Source organism: Entelurus aequoreus, linkage group LG16 (assembly GCF_033978785.1).
Source record: "Entelurus aequoreus isolate RoL-2023_Sb linkage group LG16, RoL_Eaeq_v1.1, whole genome shotgun sequence".
In the NCBI taxonomy this organism is placed as follows: Eukaryota; Metazoa; Chordata; class Actinopteri; order Syngnathiformes; family Syngnathidae; genus Entelurus; species Entelurus aequoreus.
Window position 1 is genome coordinate 13,952,177 of NC_084746.1, and position 27,510 is coordinate 13,979,686.

The window sequence follows — 27,510 nt, forward strand, 5'->3', positions numbered from 1 at the left end:
CTTGGAAAAAATGGTTAATTTGAATTCGCAGATTGGTGGAATGTGTTGAAGGTGGAATGGTTTGAATCGGTTGAAAAATGTGGAAATAATGGAAGTTTGAAAAATGGCCAATTCATTTTGAATGGGAAAAATGTCCCGGAAAACCTGGAATTCTGGGAAATCTGGAATTTGTCAAGGGAAAGCCTGCAATTCCCGAATAGGCTGAACAGTTTGAAGATGGAACGGTTTGAATCGGGTGGAAAATGTGGAAGGTAGAGCGCACCAAAATCTGGAAAAGAAGAAGAGGATGAAGTTGAGGAATAAGTAGATGAATTTTGGTGTAGAAAACCATATGTGCGAATGTTTTGGAGCATTCACACAATTATACTATTTATAGTCACAGTGGAGAGAGAGTGTGTGTGTGTGTGTGTGTGTGAAAATATTTGAGGAGCACTGGGCTCAGTAAAAGGTTAGGAAACTGGCATAAGAGGAGGAAATATTATAGCTTGTGATGCCCTCTGCTGGACAAGAGGTCGACGTGAGTCAAGGACTAACATTTGGGAGTCATTGTATCACGTCAACCAAATCCAGCTGCAAGGATTTATTTATTGATCCCTCATTTGAGCAAATCTGGCATTACAGTTATTACAACACGATTCACACAACTAGTACCAGACGGGCAGTATTTACAAGAGTGGTGACACGGGGGGAGGGCGCCTACAGCCGTGGCAAAACAACAGGAACACAAACAGTTCCAAAGTGAAACCAGGTTTCTCGTGGTAACTTTTCAGCGTAGCCAGCTTGTCGTCTTCCCCGCTGAGCTGCGACAGGTGTTGACGGTGCAAGACAAACAGGAATATGGAAATGTTGACGTCTATTTTTAGCTCCGTGGACAGGACAATTCATCAGAGCGCGGCCATCGAAGGACGCGCGTGGAAAACGTCCACCGGGTCGCGCTGGCCGTCGAGAAAATTCAAACAAGCGCTTATTGCTCCGTGAGAACAGTCTGCCGTTACGCTGGCATGTCTTAAAAGGTTACATAACTGATATGAGAAGACAAACAAGCTGCCCACCAATGACTGGAATGTCTGAACTCTCCTCCCCAGGACGCGTCTCGCGCTCGTAAACGGCCGACGTGTCAAGTAAAAGTTCTTTAGAGCGCGTAAGAGTAAAATAAATAAGTTATAAATAAAAAACATGCCTCAGCACATTAGTGGAGACATGGTTGCGAGGGTCTGCACTGCACACACACACACGGGCAAACAAAACTCAATAACAGATTGGACATTAAACGTGCGTCAAACATGATGTTCCCTTCCAAAAATAACAATCCAGTGCAAGTTGATGGCGCTGCTGGATCGCATGTCTTTGATTATGGAGCACGCAGTGAAAGGAGAAGCACGTTTTGAACTCTGAACTCAAACCATCCAGTCCACCAACAACATGCACCCTAAAGCACATTATAAATACTTTTATGTGGAGAAGTTCGTTCTGTATTTCAAAACGCATAGTTCAAACATTTACACGCTGGTCTATTCTTGTTCCAAATAAAAACACACTATGAAGCAGCACGGAGTGGATGCAGCATCAGACTGATTAGATTAGCAAAACATTTCAAATAAATAAAAAAAGATGCTGTCCACCGCAGGCTCTTGTAAACACGTTTTTTAAGTTAAAAAGCTAGGAAGGCGTAAAACAACAATTTGACTAACGATTTGATATTCTCTTCAACTCCCCCATCGGGTTTAAAGCTTAATAATCGATGATGTCACCTGACCAAACCCAATCAACACAACATTTGCAGTGAGATCGAAGGTAGAATCAGTCAAAATACTCTGACAATACCGGTCAACTCCCACCCACGTGTTCTACGGGAAACTTCTGCATTTGGCTCTTCTTTCCCGTTGTACTGCCGTTTAAAATTTCGTATTTAAAAAAAAAATTAAAATATTGTAACTTTCACTGCAGGCGACAATTTTCTGGAAAATGCCCCTTGTTTTTCAATACAAATGTCGACAGGTATGGTTCGGACCTCATGAGCAACCAAACAAGAAGGGTTGATGGAATGCTGCTTATTTAACCCTTGTGCAAAATGGGCATGACATGTGATCTTTATGCGATATGATTGATCAGTATGAAGGTTTGCTGTGTGAAATTTTGCCAGGGAACATTTTTTTGCACTGTGATTTGGATCGCAATGTTAGAACAGGATATAAAAGTATACCATTGACTCCCATTATAACTGCTGTTTTTAATGGACTGTAATCTTGGTATATTACTACGCTTTTTCCACAAAAAAATAATTAATTTAATTGTTTTGGTGTAATTGCGCCCCTTAACTTAATATGGCGCCAGAAAACAATGAGCATAATTCTCAGAGCTTTGATGAGTGTAAATGAGTCGACCTGCCATTAAACTGCTGCAATGCAATGATACACAAAATGGCAGCTATCAATAAACTCAACCAAGTCCTGTCTGCTTTCTCTCCAATTGTAGCTCAGTAGACACTGTAAAAAATATATTTGGTCTATTGTATCAAAATAAAAGTTGCCATAAATTGACATATTTAAGGCAGTAATTTCCCAACCTCATATATTCCACTCTGCAACCCATCTTTAGAAATATTGTCTATTTTGCATTTTCCCCATTGTAGAAAATGTATATTATTAGATCTAAGGTGTTTAAAAATGTCAAGCTTGGAAAGCTTAAAAAAAAAAGTGTTTATGAGCGTGTCCCTTTTGGAACGTAAGAGTAAGTATGTAAAGAAGTGGTGTCAAACGTACGGCCCGCGGGATTAGTTTGCTAGGTATAAAAATTAACCTGAAATGTTTTGAATGAAATAAACAGCTGTTCTAGATGTGTCCAGTGGATGTCGCAATAGCAATTCTTTGTATCTTTGTAGATGATGCTACATACCGTATTAGTATTATAAGTCGCAGTTTTTTTTCATAGTTTGATCGAGGGTGCGACTTATACTCAGGAGCGACTTGTGTGTGAAATTATTAACACATTACTGTAAAATATCAAATATTATTTATCTCATTCACGTAAGAGACTAGACGTATAAGATTTCATGGGATTTAGCGATTAGGAGTGACAGATTGTTTGATAAACGTATAGCATGTTCTATATGTTATAGTTATTTGAATGACTCTTACCATAATATGTTACGTTAACATACCAGGCACGTTCTCAGTTGGTTATTTATGCCTCATACGTATTCAGCCTGTTGTTCACTATTCTTTATTTATTTTAAATTGCCTTTCAAATGTCTAATCTTGGTGTTGGCTTTTATCAAATACATTTCCCCCAAAAAATGTGACTTATACTCCAGTGCGACTCATATGTTTTTTTCCTTCTTTATTATGCACTTTCGGCCGGTGCGACTTATACTCCGGCGCGACTTATACTCCGAAAACTACGGTATGTACAAAATAAAGCACATGATGTTAGTACATCAGTTGAGGAAAATGATCAAATTACATAAATAAAATACTGTAATTGGATTTTGATATATTTTTTAAAATCTTGATAGATTGAAAATTAACACCAATGAGTTGACTGATGAACATTATCACCATTTATTCGGAAAATATAAATAACGACAAATAAAGATAGAATACCATTGACCGCAACATGTAAGTGTAAATAAACCCCAACAACATTATGATTTGCACAATTTCAGAATGTGCTTGTTCTATTTTGAAACAAAGAAAACAATCTGAAGTTGTCTTTATTTTTAAGTTATGGTGCTGTGATTTTACCAATCCGATTTTTCTCCATGTGGCCCCCGATCTAAAATGAGTTTGACACCCCTGGTGTAAAGTCAATCTTAAGGTTGCACAAGGGTTAAAAGCGTGTTTAAATCCAGCACGGTGCATGTGTACTGTACATGCAGTAAAACATGGGAATGTCTGCGTGTTAAAAGGCGTGACTACATTAGCTCGCATGTGATTTTTGCTGTGATATCGATCATCTTTGGGACTATGACGAGGATATAGGACGACGACGACGGGTTGACAATCTCAGCAGCAGTCAGCGCCTGTGTTTCTGATACATCGATGTGTGCAGGTTCACATGACATCAACTGATAACATGACTTTAAAAAGTTATATGGACATCAGGAGAGCAAATGTAGTGTGTGTGTGGGTGTGTGTGTGTGTGTGTGTGTGATGCATTTAGCAAGCACAGTCCTGATGGGACCTCTGCGGCTGCTCGGTGAGCTGCGGCCCTTGTTTGGCTCCGGTGACTGTGGGATCGCTGTTGTCCAGCGTGTCAGACATCCTCTCGCAGATGATGTCCACCAGCCTCTCGAAGGTCTGCTTCACGTTGATGTTGTCCTTGGCGCTCGCTTCAAAGTGCTCAAAGCCTGCCGGCCAAGAGGGGGCGACAGAGGGTATACGGTTAGGTGTGTCACAAGACAGTTTGTCAGGATTCATATTTCCTATGGTACAAAACCCCAAAACCAGTGAAGTTGGCACGTTGTGTAAATGCTAAATAAAAACAGAATACAATGATTTGCAAATCCTTTTCAACTTATATTCAATTGACTAGACTGAAAAGACAAGATATTTAACGTTCAAACTGGAAAACTTTGATATTCTTTGCAAATATTAGCTCATTTGGAATTTGACGCCTGCAACATGTTTCAAAAAAGCTGGTATAAGTGGCAAAAAAGACTGATAAAGTTGAGGAATGCTCATCCATCCATCCATCCATCCATTTTCTACCGCTTATTCCCTTCGGGGTTGCGGGGGGCGCTGGAGCCTATCTCAGCTACAATCGGGCGGAAGGCGGGGTACACCCTGGACAAGTCGCCACCTCATCGCAGGGCCAACACAGATAGACAGACAACATTCACACTCACATTCACACACTAGGGCCAATTTTTTTTTAGTGTTGCCAATCAACCTATCCCTTTCAAAAAAGCTGGTATAAGTGGCAAAAAAGACTGATAAAGTTGAGGAATGCTCATCAAACACTTATTTGGAACATCCCACAGGTGAACAGGCTAATTGGGAACAGTTGGGTGCCATGATTGGGTATAAAAGTAGATTCCATGAAATGCTCAGTCATTCACAAACAAGGATGGGGCGAGGGTCACCACTTTGTCAACAAATGGGTGAGCAAATTGTCGAACAGTTTAAGAACAACATTTCTCAACAAGCTATTGCAAGGAATTTAGGGATTTCACCATCTGCGGTCCGTAATATCATCAAAAGGTTCAGAATCTAAGCAGCAATGCTGAAAACCAACATTGAATGCCCGTGACCTTCGATCCCTCAGGCGGTACCACATCAAAAACCGACATCAGTGTGTAAAGGATATCACCACATGGGCTCAGGAACACTTCAGAAAATCACTGGCAGTAACTACAGTTGGTCGCTACATCTGTAAGTGCAAGTTAAAACTCTACTATTCAAAGCCAAAGTCATTTATCAACAACACCCAGAAATGCCGCCAGCTTCGCTGGGCCCGAGCTCATCTAAGATAGACTGATGCAAAGTGGAAAAGTGTTCTGTGGTCTGACGAGTCCACATGTAAAATTGTTTTTGGAAACTGTGCACGTCATGTCCTCCGGAACAAAGAGGAAAAGAACCATCCGGATTGTTATAGGCGCAAAGTTCAAAAGCCAGCATCTGCGATGGTATGGGGGTGTATTAGTGGCCAAGACATGGGTAACCTAAACATCTGTGAAGGCACCATTAATGCTGATAGGTACATACAGGTTTTGGAGCAACATACTGTATGTTGCCATCCAAGCAACGTTATCATGGACGCCCCTGCTTTTTTTTAGCAAAACAATGCCAAGCCACGTGTTATGACAGCATGGCTTCATAGTAAAAGAGTGCGGGTACTAGACTGGCCTGCCTGTAGTCCAGACCTGTCTCCCATTGAAAATGTGTGGCGCATTATGAAGCCTAAAATACCACTAGGGAGACCCCCGGACTGTTGAACAACTTAAGCTGTACATCAAGCAAGAATGGGAAGGAATTCCACCTGAAAAGCTTCAAAAATATGTCTCCTCAGTTCCCAAACGTTTACTGAGTGTTGTTAAAAGGAAAGGCCATGTAACACAGTGGTGAACATGCCCTTTCCCAACTACTTTGGCACGTGTTGCAGCCAATAAATTCTAAGTTAATGATTATTTGCAAAAAAAAAAAAAAAACTTTTCTCAATTAGAACATTAAATATCTTGTCTTTGCAGTCTATTCAATTAAGTTGAAAAGGATTTGCAAATCATTGGATTCTGTTTTTATTTACGATTTACACAACGTGCCAACTTCACTGGTTTTGGGTTTTGTATATTACCTATGTCATGTATACACGCTCACTGGCATGATATAATAAGATCCATTACAAGAACTACATCACTGAATTTACACAGGTAATGTTCCCCTTTTGACCCGACACTGGGGATACATGAAGTAAAAGCATTATTACTACCTTTACAAGATAAGCATCCTGGATGATGCCAGTCACCCTCTGCATACCGTTATCAGTAGCCAGAGGAGCATGTTCAGTGCTAGACTGCTTCATCCCAAGTGCAGGACTAATAGACTCAAAAACTCCTTTGTCCCACACGCCATTAGACTGTACAACTCCTCTCTGGGGGGGAAGGGGGGTACTAGGATGACAGGGGATGCAAAACAATAACAGTGCGCAATACAATGTAAACCGTTTGCCAACCAAAAAGTAACCACAGAACACTGTTCTGTGGTTACTTTTTGGTTGGCCAAGCAGACGTGACGACAGGCTGTGCTCACTCAGGACCTGGAGGGGGCGTGCCTTAAGTCCGGCTGGAAATCGGGCGAAATTCGGGAGAATGGTTGTCCCGGGGAGAGGCACTGAAATTCGGGAGGGTTGGCAAGTATGAGATATTGTCACTTCTTTTCTTTTGTTTAGCACAAAGAAAATAATATTTTAGTTAAAGGCCTACTGAAATGAATTTTTTTTATTTAAACGGGGATAGCAGATCCATTCTATGTGTCATACTTGATCATTTTGCGATATTACCATATTTTTGCTGAAAGGATTTAGTATAGAACAACGTCGATAAAGTTCGCAACTTTTGGTCTCTGATAAAAAAAAAACTTTCCCCTACCGGAAGTAGCGTGACGTTGTCAGTTGTTCACTCCCTCATATTTTCCTATTGTTTTCAACGCAGCTAGAGCTATTCGGACCGAGAAAGCGACGATTACCCCATTAATTTGAGCGAGGATGAAAGATTTGTGGACGAGGAACGTTAGAGTGACGGACTAGAATGCAGTGAAATACATATTTTTTTTCGCTCTGACCGTAACTTAGGTACAAGCTGGCTCATTGGATTCCACACTCTCTCCTTTTTCTATTGTGGATCACGGATTTGTATTTTAAACCACCTCGGATACTATATCCTCTTGAAAATGAGAGTCGAGAACGCGAAATGGACATTCACAGTGACTTTTATCTCCACGACAATACATCGACGAAGCTCTTTAGCATGAGCTAACGTGATAGCATCTGTCTCAAATGCAGATAGAAACAAAATAAATAAATCCCTGACTGGAAGGATAGACAGAAGATCAACAATACTATTAAACCATGTACATGTAACTACACGGTTAATAGATCTCAGCCTGGCAAAGCTTAACAATGCTGTTGCTAACGACGCTAAGGCTAACTTAGCAACCGGACCTCACAGAGCTATGATAAAAACATTAGCTCTGCACCTACGCCAGCTCTCATCTGCTCATCACGACCCGTGCTCACCTGCGTTCCAGCGATCGACGGTACGACGAAGGACTTCACCCGATCACCGATGCGGTTGGCGGCCCGGAGACGGAGGAAGTCAAGGTGAGGTCGTTCGGCTAGCGCGTCTGCTATCCTCAAAGTCTTTCTTGTTGTGTTGCTACAGCCAGCCGCTAATACACCGATCCCACCTACAACGTTCTTCTTTGCAGCCTCCATTGTTCATTAAACAAATTGCAAAAGATTCACCAACACAGATGTCCAGAATACTGTGGAATTATGAAATGAAAACAGAGCTTTTTTGTATTGTATTCAATGGGGAAGGCATACCTCTGTTCCCCGGGCTACGTCACGCGCATACGTCATCCTCCAAAGGCTTTTTCAACCGGAAGTTTAGCTGGAAATTTAAAATTGCACTTTATAAGTTAACCCGGCCGTATTGGCATGTGTTGCAATGTTAAGATTTCGTCATTGATATATAAACTATCAGACTGCTTTCAGTAGGCCTTTAAACGTAAGTTGTGTCTTGGATCAAAGATCCCGTCTACTGCCCAAAACAACAATTCAAATCTGCCTGGTTAGGCTTTGTGTATGTCACGTGTGCCTTCCTTAGGTGAAGCCAGGTTTACAGCTATGTTGTTATTATGCTGTTTGTTACTTATGTATGTTATGTTACAGCTATTTAAAATAGTTGTGTCAATTGTTCTGGCCTGAAATAAATTGGCCCTTTGAAACATATCTTTGTCTTTGTGTGTTGTATGTAGACCACATTGCTTAGCAGAGTTATGTGATGCAAATGCATGTCAAGTTGATCAACACATTGTATTATTCTCCAGTGCAATAACAGTACTGAAATGAAGGCTAAAAGGGCGTTAATGGGAGATTTAAAAAAGAAAAGAAAAAAAAAGTAACTAAATAGTTACTTTTCACTGTAACGCATTACTTTTTGGTGTAAGTAACTGAGTTAGTAACTGAGTTACTTTTGAAATAAAGTAACTAGTAACTGTAACTAGTTACTGGTTTTCAGTAACTAACCCAACACTGGTCACTACTGCCTAGTTTATCTTATTATATTCTTATTTTACGGTTATATTTTTATTCTCATTGTTGCTTTTTATTTTTATTCTTATTGTAATATTTTTCTATTTTGTTTCCATTTATACCCCCATTATTTACTTTTTAAATGAGATCTCAATTCTGTACACTGCTGCTGTAAATATTTATTTTCCTGAGGGAACTCTCCTGAAGGAATCAATAAAGTACTATCTATCTATCCATCTATCTATCTATCTATCTATATATACATTTTCATAGTTATCATATTTTTTTCCAGGGAGTAATGCATGAATGTTGTTTACAAAATGCCACGCAAAGCTGGAGGTGGTTATCTATGAATGTGTAACATCTGGTGCTGTTTCTTAGTATTGTTCAGCCTTGGAATTTGGCCTATCGCTCACAATCATTGTGAGAGACATGAAGACAAAAGTTTTTTTTCCTCGCTTCCTAACATATAAAAATGGTCTCGTTCTAGGTGGCTAGCAATGCAACTAATTGGAGCAATCAATTCTACCTCTAAATTACTTTAAAAATGCATTCAGAAAGCGTCAATCATACTTCATGTACACTACCGTTCAAAAGTTTGGGGTCACATTAAAATGTCCTTATTTTTGAAGGAAAAGCACTGTACTTTTCAATGAAGATAACTTTAAACTAGTCTTACCTTTAAAGAAATACACTCTATACATTGCTAATGTGGTAAATGACTATTCTAGCTGCAAATGTCTGGTTTTTGGTGCAATATCTACATAGGTGTATAGAGGCCCATTTCCAGCAACTATCACTCCAGTGTTCTAATGGTACAATGTGTTTGCTCATTGGCTCAGACGGCTAATTGATGATTAGAAAACCCTTGTGCAATCATGTTCACACATCTGAAAACAGTTTAGCTCGTTACAGAAGCTACAAAACTGACCTTCCTTTGAGCAGATTGAGTTTCTGGAGCATCACATTTGTGGGGTCAATTAAACGCTCAAAATGGCCAGAAAAAGAGAACTTTCATCTGAAACTCGACAGTCTATTCTTGTTCTTAGAAATGAAGGCTCGAACACAAAATTGTTTGGGTGACCCCAAACTTTTGAACGGTAGTGTATGTTCAGTGTGTATATTGTACATATTACATATTGTTATGAAGGTGTCTGTTACTACATTATATATATACTTGCAGTGTGTATATTGTACATATTACATATGGTTATGAAGGTGTCTGTTACTACATTATATATATACTTACAGTGTGTAAATTGTACATATTACATATTGTTATGAAGGTGTCTGTTACTACATTATATATATACTTGCAGTGTGTATATTGTAAATATTACATATTGTTATGAATGTGTCTGTTACTACATTATATATATACTTGCAGTGTGTAAATTGTACATATTACATATGGTTATGAAGGTGTCTGTTACTACATTATATATATACTTGCAGTGTGTAAATTGTACATATTACATATTGTTATGAAGGTGTCTGTTACTACATTATATATATACTTACAGTGTGTAAATTGTACATATTACATATTGTTATGACGATGTCTGTTACTACATTATATATATACTTGCAGTGTGTATATTGTACATATTGTTATGAAGGTGTCTGTTACTACATTATATATATACTTGCAGTGTGTATATTGTATATATTACATATGGTTATGAAGGTGTCTGTTACTACTTTATATATATACTTGCAGTGTGTAAATTGTACATATTACACATGGTTATGAAGGTGTCTATTACTACATTAAATATATACTTGCAGTGTGTATATTGTATATATTACATATGGTTATGAAGGTATCTGTTACTACATTATATATATACTAGCAGTGTGTATATAAAACATATTACATGTTATGAAGGTGTCTGTTACTACATTGTATATGTACTTGCAGTGTGTATATAGTACATATTACATATTGTTATGAAGGTGTCTGTTACTACATTATATATATACTTGCAGTGTGTATATTGTATATATTACATATGGTTATGAAGGTGTCTGTTACTACATTATATATATACTTGCAGTGTGTATATAAAACATATTACATGTTATGAAGGTGTCTGTTACTACATTGTATATATACTTGCAGTGTGTATATTGTACATATTAAAAAGGTTATGGAGGTGTCTGTTACTACATTATATATATACTTTCAGTGTGTATAAAAAACAATGGAGGGTTTTGAAGTTGTTCTAGAGCAGTGGTTCTTAACCTGGGTTCGATCGAACCCTAGGGGTTCGGTGAGTCGGTCTCAGGGGTTCGGCAGAGCCTCCGCCGCGGAGGTCAAGACACACCCGACTCATCGTGTAAATAAAAACGTCTCCCTATTGGCGTATCATGGATATCCCAAACAATGTTCCTTCTAATTTTCCATATGCATGAGCAAACGCAAAAACTCCTTAAGCATTCAGTAGAGCACATGTGAGCGACGTCAGACGTGCACATGCACTGTGGCCACAAGCAGCACACCTGTCCCAAACAACAAGCTGAGATAGGCTCCAGCACTCCCCCGCGACCCCGATAGGGACAAGCGGTAGAAAATTGATGGATGGATGGATGTTTTATTATTATAATCAAATGACAGCAGTCATTTTCATGAGATTATTTTCTAATATAAGTGCTTTGGCCCACTTAAAATGACAATAACAACAAAAATGTGTTTTTCATGAGCTGTGTACTAGTATTGTATGTCTGGGTGGAAAACGAAGACAAGGAACAGACTTTGCTGTGAAAATGACATGAGAGTGGCACTTGCCCAGGTGAAGCCACGCATATCTGAACTGGTCTACCATGAATTGATTAACGTGGACCCCGACTTAAACAAGTTGAAAAACGTATTCGGGTGTTACCATTTAGTAGTCAATTGTACGGAATATGTACTGTAGTGTAATCTACTAATACAAGTTTCAATCAATCGATTCAAAGTCTCTGAAAGGCAACAGCAGAAGTCACACTGATTTGCAGGTGTGTAATTTGTTGTGAGTTCATGCACTGTGTTGGTTTTATTCTTTGAACAAGGTGATGTTCATACACGGTTATCTTTGTGCACCCGTAAAAAAAACATAACTGTGTCTGACGCAGTCTGATAGTTTATATATCAATGATGAAATCTTAACATTGCAACACATGCCAATACGGCCGGGTTAACTTATAAAGTGCAATTTTAAATTTCCCGCCACACTTCCGGTTAAAAACGTTTTTTTATGCTGACGTATGCGTGTGACGTCACGAGGGCAAGGGAAGTATTCGGAGCCCGTAGAAAAAGCTCTGTTTTCATTTCATAATTCCACAGTATTCTGGACATCTGTGTTGGTGAATCTTTTGCAATTTGTTTAATGAACAATGGAGGCTGCAAAGAAGAACGTTGTAGGTGGGATCGGTGTATTAGCGGCTGGCTGTAGCAACACAACAAGGACTACTTACCCTGATAGCAGACGCCTAGCCGATGCTAGCCGCCAAACCCACGGATGAAGTCCTTCGTCGCGCCGTCGATCGCTGGAACGCAGGTGAGCACGGCTGTTGATGAGCAGATGAGGGCTAGCTGGCGTAGGTGGAGCGCTAATGTTTTTATCATAGCTCTGTGAGGTCCGGTTGCTAAGTTAGCCTTAGCGTCGTTAGCAACAGCATTGTTAAGCTTTACCAGGCTGAGAATTATTAACCGTGTAGTTACATGTACATGGTTTAATAGTATTGTTGATCTTCTGTCTATCCTTCCAGTCAGGGATTTATGTATTTTGTTTCTATCTGCATTTGAGAACGATGCTATCACGTTAGCTCAGTAGCTAAGTGTGTCACCGATGTATTGTCGTGGGGATAAAAGTCACTGTGAATGTCCATTTCGCGTGCTCGACTCTCATTTTCAAGAGGATATAGTATCCGAGGTGGTTTAAAATACAAATCCGTGATCCACAATAGAAAAAGGAGAGAGTGTGGAATCCAATGAGCCAGCTTGTACCTAAGTTACGGTCAGAGCGAAAAAAGATACGTCCTGCACTGCCTCTAGTTCTTCTCTCTCACGTACCTCATCCACGAATCTTTCATCCTCGCTCAAATTAATGGGGTAATCGTCGCTTTGTCGCTCCGAATCTCTCTCGCTCCATTGTAAACAAAGGAAAATTGTGAGGAATATTACCTCCTGTGACGTCACGCTACTTCCGGTACAGGCAAGGCTTTTTTATCAGCGAGCAAAAGTTGCGAACTTTATCGTCGATTTTCTCTACTAAATCCTTTCAGCAAAAATATGGCAATATCGCGAAATGATCAAGTATGACACATAGAATGGATCTGCTATTCCCGTTTAAATAAAAAAAATTCATTTCAGTAGGCCTTTAAGAACCACCTTTCTAGAGGCTTTGAAGGCAACAACGGTGACTCCTATTAGCTGCATCTTTTAAGCGTTATTAACATCTTTAAATTCCTAAAAAAAAAGACATGTGTTCTTGTCCCTCTTAATGATTGTGAACATAGGCACAATTCCCCCTACAGTGCAGTTCCCCTTTAATTCCTGTATTCCAGCGAGCAACATTCTAATATTGATTCTGCATTAGGTCCCTGATGTTGTGGCCAATATATGTACATGCAGTAAATGCTCCAGGTATTGTCGCCATTCAATTAACAGCCAATTCTCTTATAGTCGCCGAGTTCGAGCTCACAGAAGCAAATAACCGTTTTGAGTCTCTAATGCACTGGTATGTCACATTACCTCCACAAGATGGCAGTGGCTACACTTAAAGCAGGCGTCTCCAACACATTGTTTACCTGTCACTGATTTGGATTGCATTATACTTGCTTCAGCTCTTTGTAGTTTCATTTAGGAAATACACCTCTATTTAATGACAAATGACCACATAATAGCATACATACAACTACTGCACTGTTCAAGTGAAGATCTGCTTAAATGTTGCCAGTCATATAAATAATCAAAAAGCTAACCTCGCCTTTCATTCGTTCAAAGTAACTCTCGTGGTGATAAAAGTTGAAGAGTCCTGATTTAAAGTATCATGCGTGGTCAGCATCCAGCAGCTTTATGTACCTCTGCAGGCACTGCGCTATTAAGCTGTTGGTGTGAAACTAATGCGTGTAATCAAGACTTGTCAGCTTTATTGGTGAATGATTATGATAACACCAACAATTACAGTCTTCTTCTACACCCAAAATATAAATAAATAAATAAATGGGTCATACTTGTATAGCGCTTTTCTACCTTCAAGGTACTCAAAGCGCTTTGACAGTATTTCCACATTTACCCATTCACACACACATTCACACACTGATGGCGGGAGCTGCCATGCAAGGCGCTAACCAGCAGCCATCAGAGGCAAAGGGTGAAGTGTCTTGCCCAAGGACACAACGGACGTGACTAGGAAGGTAGAAGGTGGGGATTGAACCCCAGTAACCAGCAACACTCCGATTGCTGGCACAGCCACTCTACCAACTTCGCCACGCCGTCCCTACAATAGCCTATATATATATATATATATTGTTATATAGCCTGAACATATTTACGAGTAGTAGAGACCTCAGCCAACGTTGTCCCGTTTCTTTATTCCAGGGCTATTTAAAGGCCTACTGAAATGACATTTTTTTATTTAAACGGGGATAGCAGATCCATTCTATGTGTCATACCTGATCATTTCGCGATATTGCCATATTTTTGCTGAAAGGATTTAGTAGAGAACATCGACGATAAAGTTGGCAACTTTTGCTCGCTGATAAAAAAAGCCTTGCCTGTACCGGAAGTAGCGTGACATCACAGGTTGAAAGGCTCCTCACATTTCCCCATTGTTTACACCAGCAGCGAGAGCGATTCGGACCGAGAAAGCGACGATTACCCCATTATTTTGAGCCAGGATGAAAGATTCGTGGATGAGGAACGTGAGAGTGAAGGACTAGAGTGCAGTGCAGGACGCATCTTTTTTCGCTCTGACCGTAACTTAGGTACAAGCTGGCCCATTGGATTCCACACTCTAACCTTTTTCTATTGTGGATCACGGATTTGTATTTTAAACCACCTCGGATACTATATCCTCTTGAAAATGAGAGTCGAGAACGCGAAATGGACATTCACAGTGACTTTTATCTCCACGACAATACATCGGCGAAGCACTTTAGCTACGGAGCTAACGTGATAGCATCGGGCTTAACTGCAGATAGAAACAAAAGAAATAAACCCCTGACTGGAAGGATAGACAGAAGATCAACAATACTATTAAACCATGGACCTGTAACTACACGGTTAATGCTTTTCAGCCTGGCGAAGTTTAACAATGCTGTTGCTAACGATGCCATTGAAGCTAACTTAGCAACGGGACCTCACAGAGCTATGCTAAAAACATTAGCTATCCACCTGCGCCAGCCAGCCCTCATCAACACCCGTGCTCACCTGCGTTCCAGCGATCAACGGAGCGATGAAGGACTTCACCCGATCATCAATGCGGTCGGCGGCTAGCGTCGGATAGCGCGTCTGCTATCCAAGTCAAAGTCCTCCTGGTTGTGTTGCTGCAGCCAGTAGCTAATACACCGATCCCACCTACAGCTTTCTTCTTTGCAGTCTTCATTGTTCATTAAACAAATTGCAAAAGATTCACCAACACAGATGTCCAGAATACTGTGGAATTTTGCGATGAAAACAGAGCTTTTTGTATTGGATACAATGTGTCCGAATACTTCCGTTTCAACGATTGACGTCACGCGCATACGTCATCATACATAGACGTTTTCAACCGGAAGTTTCGCGGGAAATTTCAAATTGCACTTTATAAGTTAACCCGGCCGTATTGGCACGTGTTGCAATGTTAAGATTTCATCATTGATATATAAACTATCAGACTGCGTGGTCGGTAGTAGTGGCTTTCAGTAGGCCTTTAACTATGAAAAGGGTCGCAGTTTCAAGAGTCCAAGGGCTCCGGGGCCGGACATCGAAATGTAATGTCTCGTCAGAAAGTGCCACCGCAGGTTAAATTCCTTTCAGATTTAATTCCATCCATTTTCTACCGCTCGTCCCTCTCGGGGGGTGCTGGAGCCTATCCCAGCTGCATTGGGGCGAAAGGCGGGGTACACCCTGGACAAGTGGCCAACACAGATAGACAACATTCACACAATAGGGACCCTTTAGTGTTGACAATCAATGTCTTTGGAGGTGGGAGGAAGCCCACGCAGTCACGGGGAGAACATGCAAACTCCACACAGAAAGACCCCGAGCTTGGGGATCGAACCCAGGACCTTCTTATTGTGAGGCACACGCACTAATCCCTGTGCCTGAGACTTAGTTTACTTAATGACAAAGTAAACACATCAACTTTCACACGGCACTCTCAATAAATTCATTATTCTGCCCTAGCTACTTGATTCCAGCGTGTGCAGCTAGACAAGATAGTTAACAGCATGAAGAAACAGAACCTCCAGAAGTTTTGTTGGGGATTGATGTTCCTTCTTTTGAATTATTTTCCTTCCTCAGTTTTATTTCTTTACTCTCTTTTTTTTCCATTTAGGATTGTAAGACTGAAAATACAAACATAAAATAAACATTACAAAAGTATGGCATTCATTGTGTATTTTACATGAATAAAATGAAAGGTTTAGTGTTAATACATTCACACCACTTTACGCATATAGAAATTAAACATCTCCAGTACATCAAACATTGCACACAATGTAATATGTGACTCATCACAATTAAACATAAGGTGTAGCACTATTTCCCTCTCCTAGTCAAATTAAGTGCTCTGATACTATTTGACTCTTAGTCAAAAAACAACACGACCACAAATACAAAAGACATTACGAAGTAGGGCTGGGCGATATACGGAATATACTCAATATATCGCGGGTTTGTCTCTGTGCGATATAGAAAATGACTATATCGTGATATTGGAGTATACGTTCTCACGCAGTTGCTTTTAGCTGCGGTCATTACACTACAGGCTCTTCTCACTCTTGTCTCTCCTTCTCACAGAGACATAAAACAAGCGCACCTTCTTACATACGTCACATACTGTCGCACGTGCAACGTCATACGCTCTCCCGGAGCAGAGAGGTAGCAGAGAGGAATGTACCATCGGTAAAGTTAGATGTGATGCTAGTGGAGAGGTGTGAGTGGTAATACGAGAGAAAGAAGGTGCGAATCTGGTAACAAATGAAGGAAGAATTAATTCCCAAGAAAAACAGCAGGGGGTCCATCGTCTGGCGGTGGTTTGGCTTCAAGCGGGAAGATGTTGAACAGACAACCGTAATGTCAAGTATGCGGTAAAAGCGTTGTTACAAAAAGTAGCATTACTGCTAATTTGTAGCATCATTTGAAAAGTCACCCGCTAGAGAATGAAGAGTGCTTGAAATTCTGCATGTCAACATCTCCGGCCGGTGCCACACCCACAAAATGCCCAAGCAACCATTAACACCGTTAACCATTAACATCAACACCGTATGAAAATAATAGTCAACAATAGAAGGAGATAACGTCCGCAGGAACCTACCACATAGCGAAGGACATACACTATTTGATTTCCTATTATGCAGCTCATTTTTATTTGACAGTTATTGAAATATCTTGTGTGACATCATGCACAAAAGTGCACTTTATTTGTTTTGAACTATTGTAGTGGCGTTCTGTACAAAAAGTGCACTTTAATTTAGTGTTGTTTTGATATGTCATCTTAGTGACATCATGCACAAAAGTGCACTAATAGCTTGTTTTAAAAAGTCTCTGACAATCTTGCACTTTCTGTTTTGGAAATGACATGAATGTTTGTGCCACTGCTTAATAACTGTTTAATAAATACACTTTTGGTCAATTGACTTACTGTATTTTTCGGACTATATGTCGCTTCGGAGTATAAGTCGCACCGGCCGAAAATGCATAATAAAGAAGGAAAAAACATATATAAGTCGCATTTTTGGGGGAAATGTATTTGATAAAACCCAACACCAAGAATAGACATTTGAAAAGCAATTTCAAATAAATAAAGAATAGTGAACAACAGGCTGAATAAGTGTACGTTATATAAGGCAGTGGTCCCCAACCTTTTTGTAGCTGGGGACCGGTCAACGCTTGAAAATTTGTCCCACGGACCAGGGGTGGGGGAGGGGGGGGGTGGATTTTTTCAAATGTATTATTATTTTTTTTTTCATAAAGAAATACAATCATGTGTGCTTACGGACTGTATCCCTGCAGACTGTATTGATCTATATTGATATATAATGTATATATTGTGTTTTTTATGTTGATTTAAAAAAAAAATATATATATATTTTTTTTAAATTTCTTGCGCGGCCCGGTACCAATCGGTCCGCGGACCGGTACCGGGGCGTGGCCCGGTGGTTGGGACCGCTGATATAAGGCATAAATAACCAACTGAGAACGTGCCTGGTATGTTAACGTAACATATTATGGTAAGAGTCATTCAAATAACTATAACATATAGAACATGCTATACATTTACCAAACAATCTGTCACTCCTAATCGCTAAATCCCATGAAATCTTATACGTCTAGTCTCTTACGTGAATGAGCTAAATAATATTATTTGATATTTTACGGTAATGTGTTAATAATTTCACACATAAATTGCTCCTGAGTATAAGTCGCACCCCCGCCAAACGAAAAAAAAACTGCAACTTATAGTCCGAAAAATACGGTAGTTGTGATTTCCCTCTCTGCATGAAAGTTTAAAATGAGCATATATTAATGCAGTATGAAGAAGAATGTTTTAATGTAGACACATAGAATCATCATACTGCTGTGATTATATGCATCAAGTGTTCATTCATGGCTAAGGCAAAATATGGAGATATATATCGTGTATCGTGACATGGCCTAAACATATCGAGATATTAATAAAAGGCCATATCACCCAGCCCCTCAGCAATCTCAATACAAAACAAACTAAAAATCTTCATGCACAATATCTACTCAAATAGATTTGACAAAGTTTCGTGATGAAGCTTACACGTGTGGATTTCCACCATTGTTGCTACTTTTCTAGAACCCTGTCTGTCGCTTTAAACGTCCGACAGGAAACACCAACTTGAGTACTTGCTCGGTGCAGAACATCCATACTTTGTTGTCCAGTCGTCATTAAAAGTCAGATTTTCGCAATTTATTATAATTTTTTTGTCCAGGGGTGAGTGAATAGTCTTCTGCTATTCACCCCATTGCTGCTTCACTGTGACACATATGCCTCGCTGTTGCCCCCTGTGGGGTGGCGGGGGTACTGCATACATGAGCAACCCTAGTTTAAATAGTTTCATCGAGCCTATTTAAAGCTAAAGTACCTCTTATAGTTACACTCACACACTAGGTGTGGTGAAATTACCTTCTGCATTTGACCGTCTTTGGCGGGCCGGATCTGGCCTGCGGTCCGCCTGTTGAATAGCTCTGTTTTATTGTATTGTTTTTCTGCCTCTCCCAAAGGACCAGGCGGTGAGTGTGTTGCTCTATTACGACGAGGCTGTGAAATGCAAACAACCAATGACAAGTCCACTTACCGAGCTGTTCTGACAGCTGCCGGCCTCTGTCTGTAGCCACCACACGTTCATCCTCCATATCACACTTGTTTCCCACCAGCAGCACCTGAGCATTGTCCCACGAGTAAGTCTTGATCTGGGTGGACCTGTGGACATGTGCACATACACACACACGCTGACTTTTGGACACATTGAGGCTGGGAAGTTTTAAAGGGAAATTGCACTTTTTGGGGAATTTTGCCTATCGTTCACAATCATTATGAAAGACATGACGATGGATGTTATTTTTTTTAATGCATTCTAAATAATAAATAAATGCGATCAAAAGTTCGCTTACATTGGAGCCTATAAAGCTCTTAAAAAACCCATCCAAACACCTCCATTAATAATATCCTCTTAAGGCCCAAGCTGTTTGTTTACATGCTTTTTTTATTTCTCTTTGCTATTTGGGCTTATTGGACCCTAATTAGAATAAAAACTAAGAATCATCTTTTGATATGATGTACTTAGTCCATAAGTAACGTGTACTTCATGTTTAGTGACATGCTAATTCTTATTTTTACACTTTTTTTCCAAATTCCATTGTATGTTATACTCTTCTGACACCACCAGATGGCAGTATAAGTGTCCACATACGTGGCCATAAGACCCCAATTCAGTAGTTTACACAATTTTGGAAATAAGAGCTAAAAGGTGCTGTACACGCATGTGGCCACTAAGCCTTTAGGGGTTTTTAAGGTTTTATATACGGGATGTAAGTATATATGTAATGTAGTAACATTTATAACAGCATCTAATATTTATGTATTTGGATCATATTTATGTATTTGCATCACAACGTTTGCTTTTTTTTTTCTTCATCACTGATTATTACTCACTGCAAACTTTATGAGAGCCAACAAACATCACTTACTGTACAAGGTCTGCTGTTATTAGGATGCCGACTGCTAGGGTGTTCATATATTCCCATTTAGGTGACAAATGTCTCATAATCTTCACAAAGAAAGGGAAGAGCGCTATTCGTGTCGCCCTCGACAGTTTCGGGTTCTAAATGGCTGTCAAATTGTCCCAACTTGTCGGAATACCTACTCAGACTTATACTGTCCAGGTGAAATGCATGATTTATGATCTGCAATAAACTTACAGGGAGCAGGGAAGCGAGGAAACAGCACACCACTTGATGATGTAAACATAGACACACAGGAAGTGATCACGGCGCCGCTATAAATAGTTCATCTGCGTTAGCACTTATAAAGTTAAAAAGCTAAAGTACGATGATTGTCACACACACACTAGGGGAGCAGTGAGCAGCAGCGGTGGCCGCGCCCAGGAATCATGTTTGGTGATTTAACCCCAATTCCAACCCTTGATGCTGAGTGCCAAGCAGGGAGGTAATGGGTCCCATTTGTATAGTCTTTGGTATGACTCGGCCGGGGTTTGAACTCACAACCTACCGATCTCAGGGCGGACACTCTAACCATAATAACAATATCACAAATACGTGTTAATATTCAAGTCACGAAATGTAAACGGAGTATTGTTGGCGCTTTTTGAATGCGTATTTATCGGATTTTATGGGCGGAATAGTGGAGCTCTCCGTTGCAAGCGGACTTTTATTTACAAGTTAGAATGCATTCAAAAAACATCCGTCGTCATGTCATTCATAATGATTGTGAACCATAGCCAACATTTCAAAAAAGTGCAGTTTCCCTTTAAATGTGAAGGGTAGAAAATGGATGTAAGAGCAAATACGTTACATTGTACAGTATCTATATTAGTTGGATTTACATTGTGTGCTATGGTAAAAAGTAGTTTCAGACTCACCCGCATTGGATTTAAATGGAACCATTGGAACATATTAGTAACAAAACTGAGGTGCCACTGTATAGTATGTTGATTGCACCTTATCAGAAACTGTAAATACTGCATGTCCATACATGACAATCTCCATTATCTGTACCAGTTTGTCTACTTAACCATCTATGACAAGCTTTGTATTTATCCACTGTATATTTTGTACATATTGTAACTCTGCACTAGCTGTTTTGTTTAATGTATTGTACTCAGGGAGGGGAATCGAATATCGATTCCTTGGAATTGCTTGCTATTTATTCAAACTGTTCTCTTATTGATCCTTGTGGGTGGAGATGACGTCGCGTAGTGACGTCTGATCTCAAAATGGTGTAGCCCTGGCGCAACAAACGCTCTAAGTGAAGTGAAATGAATTATATTTATATAGCACTTTTCTCTAGTGACTCAAAGCGCTTTTACATAGTGAAACCCAATATCTAAGTTACATTTAAACCAGTGTGGGTGGCACTGGGAGCAGGTGGGTAAAGTGTCTTGCCCAAGGACACAACGGCAGTGACTAGGATGGCGGAAGCAGGGATCGAACCTGGAACCCTCAAGTTGCTGGCACGGTCACTCTACCAACCGAACTATACCGCCCCTCTACATTTGACTACACTTTACAAGAAAAGATTGCAACAGCGCTACTTGTAAGAAATATAAAGGCTGCTAGTTCATCAAGAGGAGGACATGCGAGCAATATGCCGAAACATTTAAACACAGCATGCAATAGTTATGAATGAAAGCCACGTTTCCAACCGCTCCTATTTAATCCCAGCAGCAGTAACACGAGCACGCCATCTGAATACAACAGGTACTAACTAACACCCATCATGTTAACGCTATTATTTGTTCCATTGAAATGAATGCGGCAGCACGGTGGAAGAGGGGTTAGTGCGTCTGTCTCACAATACGAAGGTCCTGAGTAGTCTTGGGTTCAATCCCAGGCTCGGGATCTTTCTGTGTGGAGTTTGCATGTTCTCCCCGTGACTGCGTGGGTTCCCTCCGGGTACTCCGGCTTCCTCCCACCTCCAAAGACATGCACCTGGGGATAGGTTGATTGGCAAAACTAAATTGGCCCTAGTGTGTGAATGTGAGTGTTGTCTGTCTATCTGTGTTGGCCCTGCGATGAGGTGGAGTCTTGTCCAGGGTGTACCCGGCCTTCCGCCCGATTGTAGCTGAGATAGGCTCCAGCACCCCCCGCGACCCCGAACGGGACAAGCGGTAGAAAATGGATGGATGGATGAAATGAATGCCTTCTCATTTAGACGAACAAGACCAGAGACAGATTCTGACTGGCTCCGAGGCGGGCAGTCCAAGTACATGTCTGCCGCTAGACGAATGTCACCGAGCAGCGACTAAGTTTGTGGTCAAAAGTTTGCATTACCAATAGGTCAATGTTCAATTGTAGTCAGAGAAAAGTTGCATGTTTTCCTGAGTCATATTACAAAGGTGACACTCATAAAATTAGAATATGGCGTACAAGTCCATTTATGTCAGCAATTAACTTCAAATGTAAAACTAATTTGTGATATTAAATGCAACTCTTTATTGTTATAATTCTGATCACCATGGCTTACAGTTTTTGAAACCTTACATTTTCTGAGATTTTCAATTCAAGGTTTTCGTTCATCAAAATTATAACCAATAAATGGTTTGACATATCTCACTTTGCATGTAATAAGTTAATATCACAGGTTACATGATTGTGCTTGTGGGAATCTATAGCTCGGTTGGTAGAGTGGTCGTGCCAGCAACTTGAGGGTTCGAGGTTCGATCCCTGCTTCCGCCATCCTAGTCACTGCCGTTGTGTCCTTGGGCAAGACACTTTACCCACCTGCTCCCAGTGCCACCCACACTGGTTTGAATGTAACTTAGATATTGGGTTTCATTATGTAAAAGCGCTTTGAGTCACTAGAGAAAAGCGCTATATAAATATAATTCACTTCACTTCTGTAATTTGCACATTATTTAATTATACAGAAGATTAATTTATTTTATCTATTTACAAAAAAGTTATTTGCGTTCTTCTATACTACGTATGTGCCTCTTGAGACCTCACTGTAGGCTTTGTAAGGTCATGTTGTTGAGGCTTGTGCAGCCCTTTGAGACATTTGCGATTAAGGGCTAAATAAGTAAACTCTGATTGATTGATGTTACCTCTAAACTAAACAAAATTGATGCTAATCCACCCTTTTTTCTTTTTTTCCCCACCTAAGTAAAAACCGATAAAAGAACTATTAAGGAACCGAATTGTTAAGCAGAATTAAAAGTGGAATCGGAATCGGAACCTTCTTATCAATTCCCATCCTAACTGTACTTCTGGCTGGATACCAAACTACATTTTCTTACCTTGTACTTGTGCTTAATGACAAGAAATTTTAATCTAATGCATTTCCCTACAGGTTTCACTGTCGCTGCCAACATGAGCGTTGAAGTCCCCCAGTAGAACGAGGGAATCACCCGGGGAAGCACTCTCAAGTACTCCCTCGAGCGAATCCAAAAAGGGTGGGTACTCTGAGCTGCGGTTTGGCGCGTAAGCGCAAACCACAGACAGGACCCGTTTCCCCAACGGAAGGGGAGGGAAGCTACCCTCTCGTCCACCGGGTTGAACTCCAACATGCAGGCTCTGAGCCGGGGGGCAACAAGAATTGCCACCCCAGCCCGTCGCCTCTCACTGCCAGCAACGCCAGAGTGGAAGAGAGTCCAGCCCCTCTCGAGAGAACTGGTTCCAGAGCCCTTGCTGTGCGTCGAAGTGAGTCCGACTATGTCTAGCCGGAACTTCTCCACCTCACGCACTAGCTCAGGCTCCTTCCCCCCCAGCGAGGTGACGTTCCACGTCCCAAGAGCTAGCTTCTGTAGCCGAGGATCGGACCGCCAAGTGCCCTGCCTTCGGCCGCCGCCCAGCTCACTTCGCACCCGACCTCTATGACCCCTGCTATGGGTGGTGAGCCCATTGGAGGGGGGAACCACGTTGCCTCTTCGGGCTGTGCCCGGCCGGGCCCCATTTGCTTTTTGCAGATGATGTGGTCCTGATGGCTTCATCTGGCCAGGATCTTCAGCTCTCGCTGGATCGGTTCGCAGCAGAGTGTGAAGCGACTGGGATGAGAATCAGCACCTCCAAGTCCGAGTCCATGGTTCTCGCCCGGAAAAGGGTGGAGTGCCATCTCCGGGTTGCGGAGGAGACCCTGCCCCAAGTGGAGGAGTTCAAGTACCTTGGAGTCTTGTTCACGAGTGAGGGAAGAGTGGATCGTGAGATCGACAGGCGGATCGGTGCGGCGTCTTCAGTAATGCGGACGCTGTATCGATCCGTTGTGGTGAAGAAGGAGCTGAGCCGGAAGGCAAAACTCTCAATTTACCGGTCGATCTACGTTGCCATCCTCACCTATGGTCATGAGCTTTGGGTTATGACCGAAAGGACAAGATCACGGGTACAAGCGGCCGAAATGAGTTTCCTCCGCCGGGTGGCGGGGCTCTCCCTTAGAGATAGGGTGAGAAGCTCTGCCATGACGGGGGGAGCTCAAAGTAAAGCCGCTGCTCCTCAACATCGAGAGGAGCCAGTTGAGGTGGTTCGGGCATCTGGTCAGGATGCCACCCGAACGCCTCCCTAGGGAGGTGTTTAGGGCACGTCCGACCGGTAGGAGGCCACGGGGAAGACCCAGGACACGTTGGGAAGACTATGTCTCCCGGCTGGCCTGGGAACGCCTCGGGATCCCCCGGGAAGAGCTGGGCGAAGTGGCTGGGGAGAGGGAAGTCTGGGTTTCCCTGCTTAGGCTGCTGCCCCCGCGACCCGACCTCGGATAAGCGGAAGAAGATGGATGGATGGCATTTCCCTACAATTTTAATGGAAGCCGTGTGGAAAATGGCGACTGCACCCTGTCGACTCAACACTTAAAATAATAAAAGGTTATCATTTGTTTAAAATGTAGCCCTTTGAGATGCAATACAAAAGCTGTACAGCAAATAAACAAGGTAACCAAAATAGTAAAACCAGAAACAGGGTATGATGCACTACAGTTCTATATGACTGCATGTTTTTAATGCATGTGCCTACGCAGGTGTACCACGTTGACAATGCGACCAGACTGGTTCCCAACGGAGTACTCAAACGTTAACCAACTTACTCTGGCCTGGTTCCACGACAGAGTATTTGATATTGACAGAGTATTTACATAGTAATATCAGCCTGGCCACCAGCAATCAAGCATTAGATTACTGAAGTAAAGCGGTTTGTGTGGGTGCCGGTGGCTACAACGTAGAAAGGTGGTGTTGAGCAACACAAGAAGAAACATGTGCAACGCTTTCCGATTAAGTGTCGCCATACCAGTCTTGCACAGCGTTAAAGGACTCCTCGTTGGTGATGTCATACATGAGGATGAAGCCCATGGCTCCTCTGTAATAAGCTGTGGTGATGGTCCTGTAGCGTTCCTGGCCAGCTGTGTCCTGCAAACAACACAAGTAAAGAACATTTTTTTGTTTTTCCCCACCAGCACACAAGACAAGTTCTTGCAAGATCTTTGTGATGTATGTAATGGCACACACAACGAACATACAGTTTAAAATTAAAAATGTAATCTCTCTTTTTTTGAAGAACACTTCATGGGGAACTTATCAAGGAGCTGTTTGTAATATCAGGACCATCAGTGCTAAATATTATTAACTTATCACTTTCCTCTGGTACTGTTCCCCTTGCATTCAAAAAAGTGGTATTCATCCTCTGCTCAAAAGACCGAACCTTGATCCTGACCTCATGGTAAACTACCGGCCGGTGTCCCACCTTCCCTTTATCTCGAAAATCCTCGAAGAAAATTGTTGCACAGCAGCTAAATGAACACTTAGTGTCTAACAATCTCTGTGAATCGTTTCAGTCTGGTTTCAGATGCAAATCACTCCACGGTTACAGCCCTCGCAAAAATAACTAATGATATATTGCCAACCATGGATGCTGATGTGTTATCCATGTTGCTGCTACTTGATCTTAGCGCTCCTTTCGATACCGTTGATCATAACATACCATTAGAACGTATCAAAACATGTATTATGTCAGACTTAGCCTTTTCTTGGTTTAACTCCTACCTTACTGACAGGATGCAGTGAGTCTCCCATAACAAAGTGACCTCGGAGTATGTTAAGGTAACGTGCCGCATCTACATCCAGCATCTACATGCTGCTGCTAGGTGACATCGTAGGCCGATACAGTGTTAGCTTTCACTGTTATGCTGATGACACCCAACTTTACATGCCCCTAAAGCTGACCAACACACCAGATTGTAGTCACCTACAGGCGAGTCTAAATGAAATTAAACAATAGATGTCCAGCAACTTTTTGCATCTTAACGCTAAAAAAACGAAAATGTTGATTATCGGTCCTGCTAGACACCGACACCTATTTAATAATACCACCTTAACATTTGACAACCAAACAACTACAAATGTATTTAATAATACCACCTTAACATTTGACAACCAAACTACATACTTATTTAATAATACCACCTTAACATTTGACAACCAAACAATTATACACTTATTTAATAATACAACCTTAACATTTGACAACAAAACAATTATACACTTATTCAATAATACCACCATAACATTTGACAACCAAACAATTACACAAAGCGACTCGGTAAAGAATCTGGGTATTATCTTCGACCCAACTCTCGTTTGAGTCACACATCAAGAGTGTTACTAAAACGGCCTTCTTTCATCCCCGTAATATCGCTAAAATTTGTCCCATTTTGTCCACCAGCAACGCTGAGATCATTATTCATGCGTTCGTTACATCTCGTCTCGATTACCGAGGATGTCGTTGTGGCTTGTGCAGCCCTTTGAGACATTTGTGATTTAGGGCTATATAAATAAACATTGATTGATTGATTGATAAATATGTACAGTATATAGGTATATACAGTATAGGTATGTATATATAAAGGTGTATATACAGTATAGGCATATATAAATATATAGGTATATAAAGGTATATACAGTATAGGTGTGTGTGTGTATATACAGGTATATATATACATAGATATATATATATATATTACATATTAGGGGTGTGGGGAAAAATCAATTTGAATTCGAATCGCGATTCTCACGTTGTGCAATTCAGAATCGATTCTCATTTTTAAAAAATCAATGTTTTTTATTTCATTTATTTTTTTAATTTAATTTTTTTTTTTTTTAATTAATCAATCCAACAAAACAATACACAGCAATACCATAACAATGCAATCTAATTCCAAAACCAAACCCGACCCAGCAACACTCAGAACTGCAATAAACAGAGCAATTGAGAGGAGACACAAAAACGACACAGAACAAACCAAAAGTAGTGAAACAAAAATGAATATTATCAACAACAGTATCAATATTAGTAACAATTTCAACATAGCAGTGATTAAAAATCCC

At 40.9% G+C, this 27,510-nt stretch overlaps 1 protein-coding gene across 1 annotated transcript in view; it reads right to left on the minus strand.

Moving 5' to 3' along the window:
- Nucleotides 1-478: 478 nt before the first annotated feature.
- LOC133630617 (ras-related protein Rab-3A-like) overlaps nucleotides 479-27,510 on the minus strand; it is a 40,849-nt gene continuing 13,817 nt past the window's right edge. Inside the window, exons 3-5 of the mRNA XM_062022207.1 lie at nucleotides 25,418-25,536; nucleotides 19,267-19,391; nucleotides 479-4,348 (exon numbers count right to left, since the gene is read on the minus strand). Coding sequence (XP_061878191.1) covers nucleotides 4,158-4,348; nucleotides 19,267-19,391; nucleotides 25,418-25,536 — 435 coding nt within the window. The 3' untranslated portion in view covers nucleotides 479-4,157. The remainder of the gene's footprint in view (nucleotides 4,349-19,266; nucleotides 19,392-25,417; nucleotides 25,537-27,510) is intronic.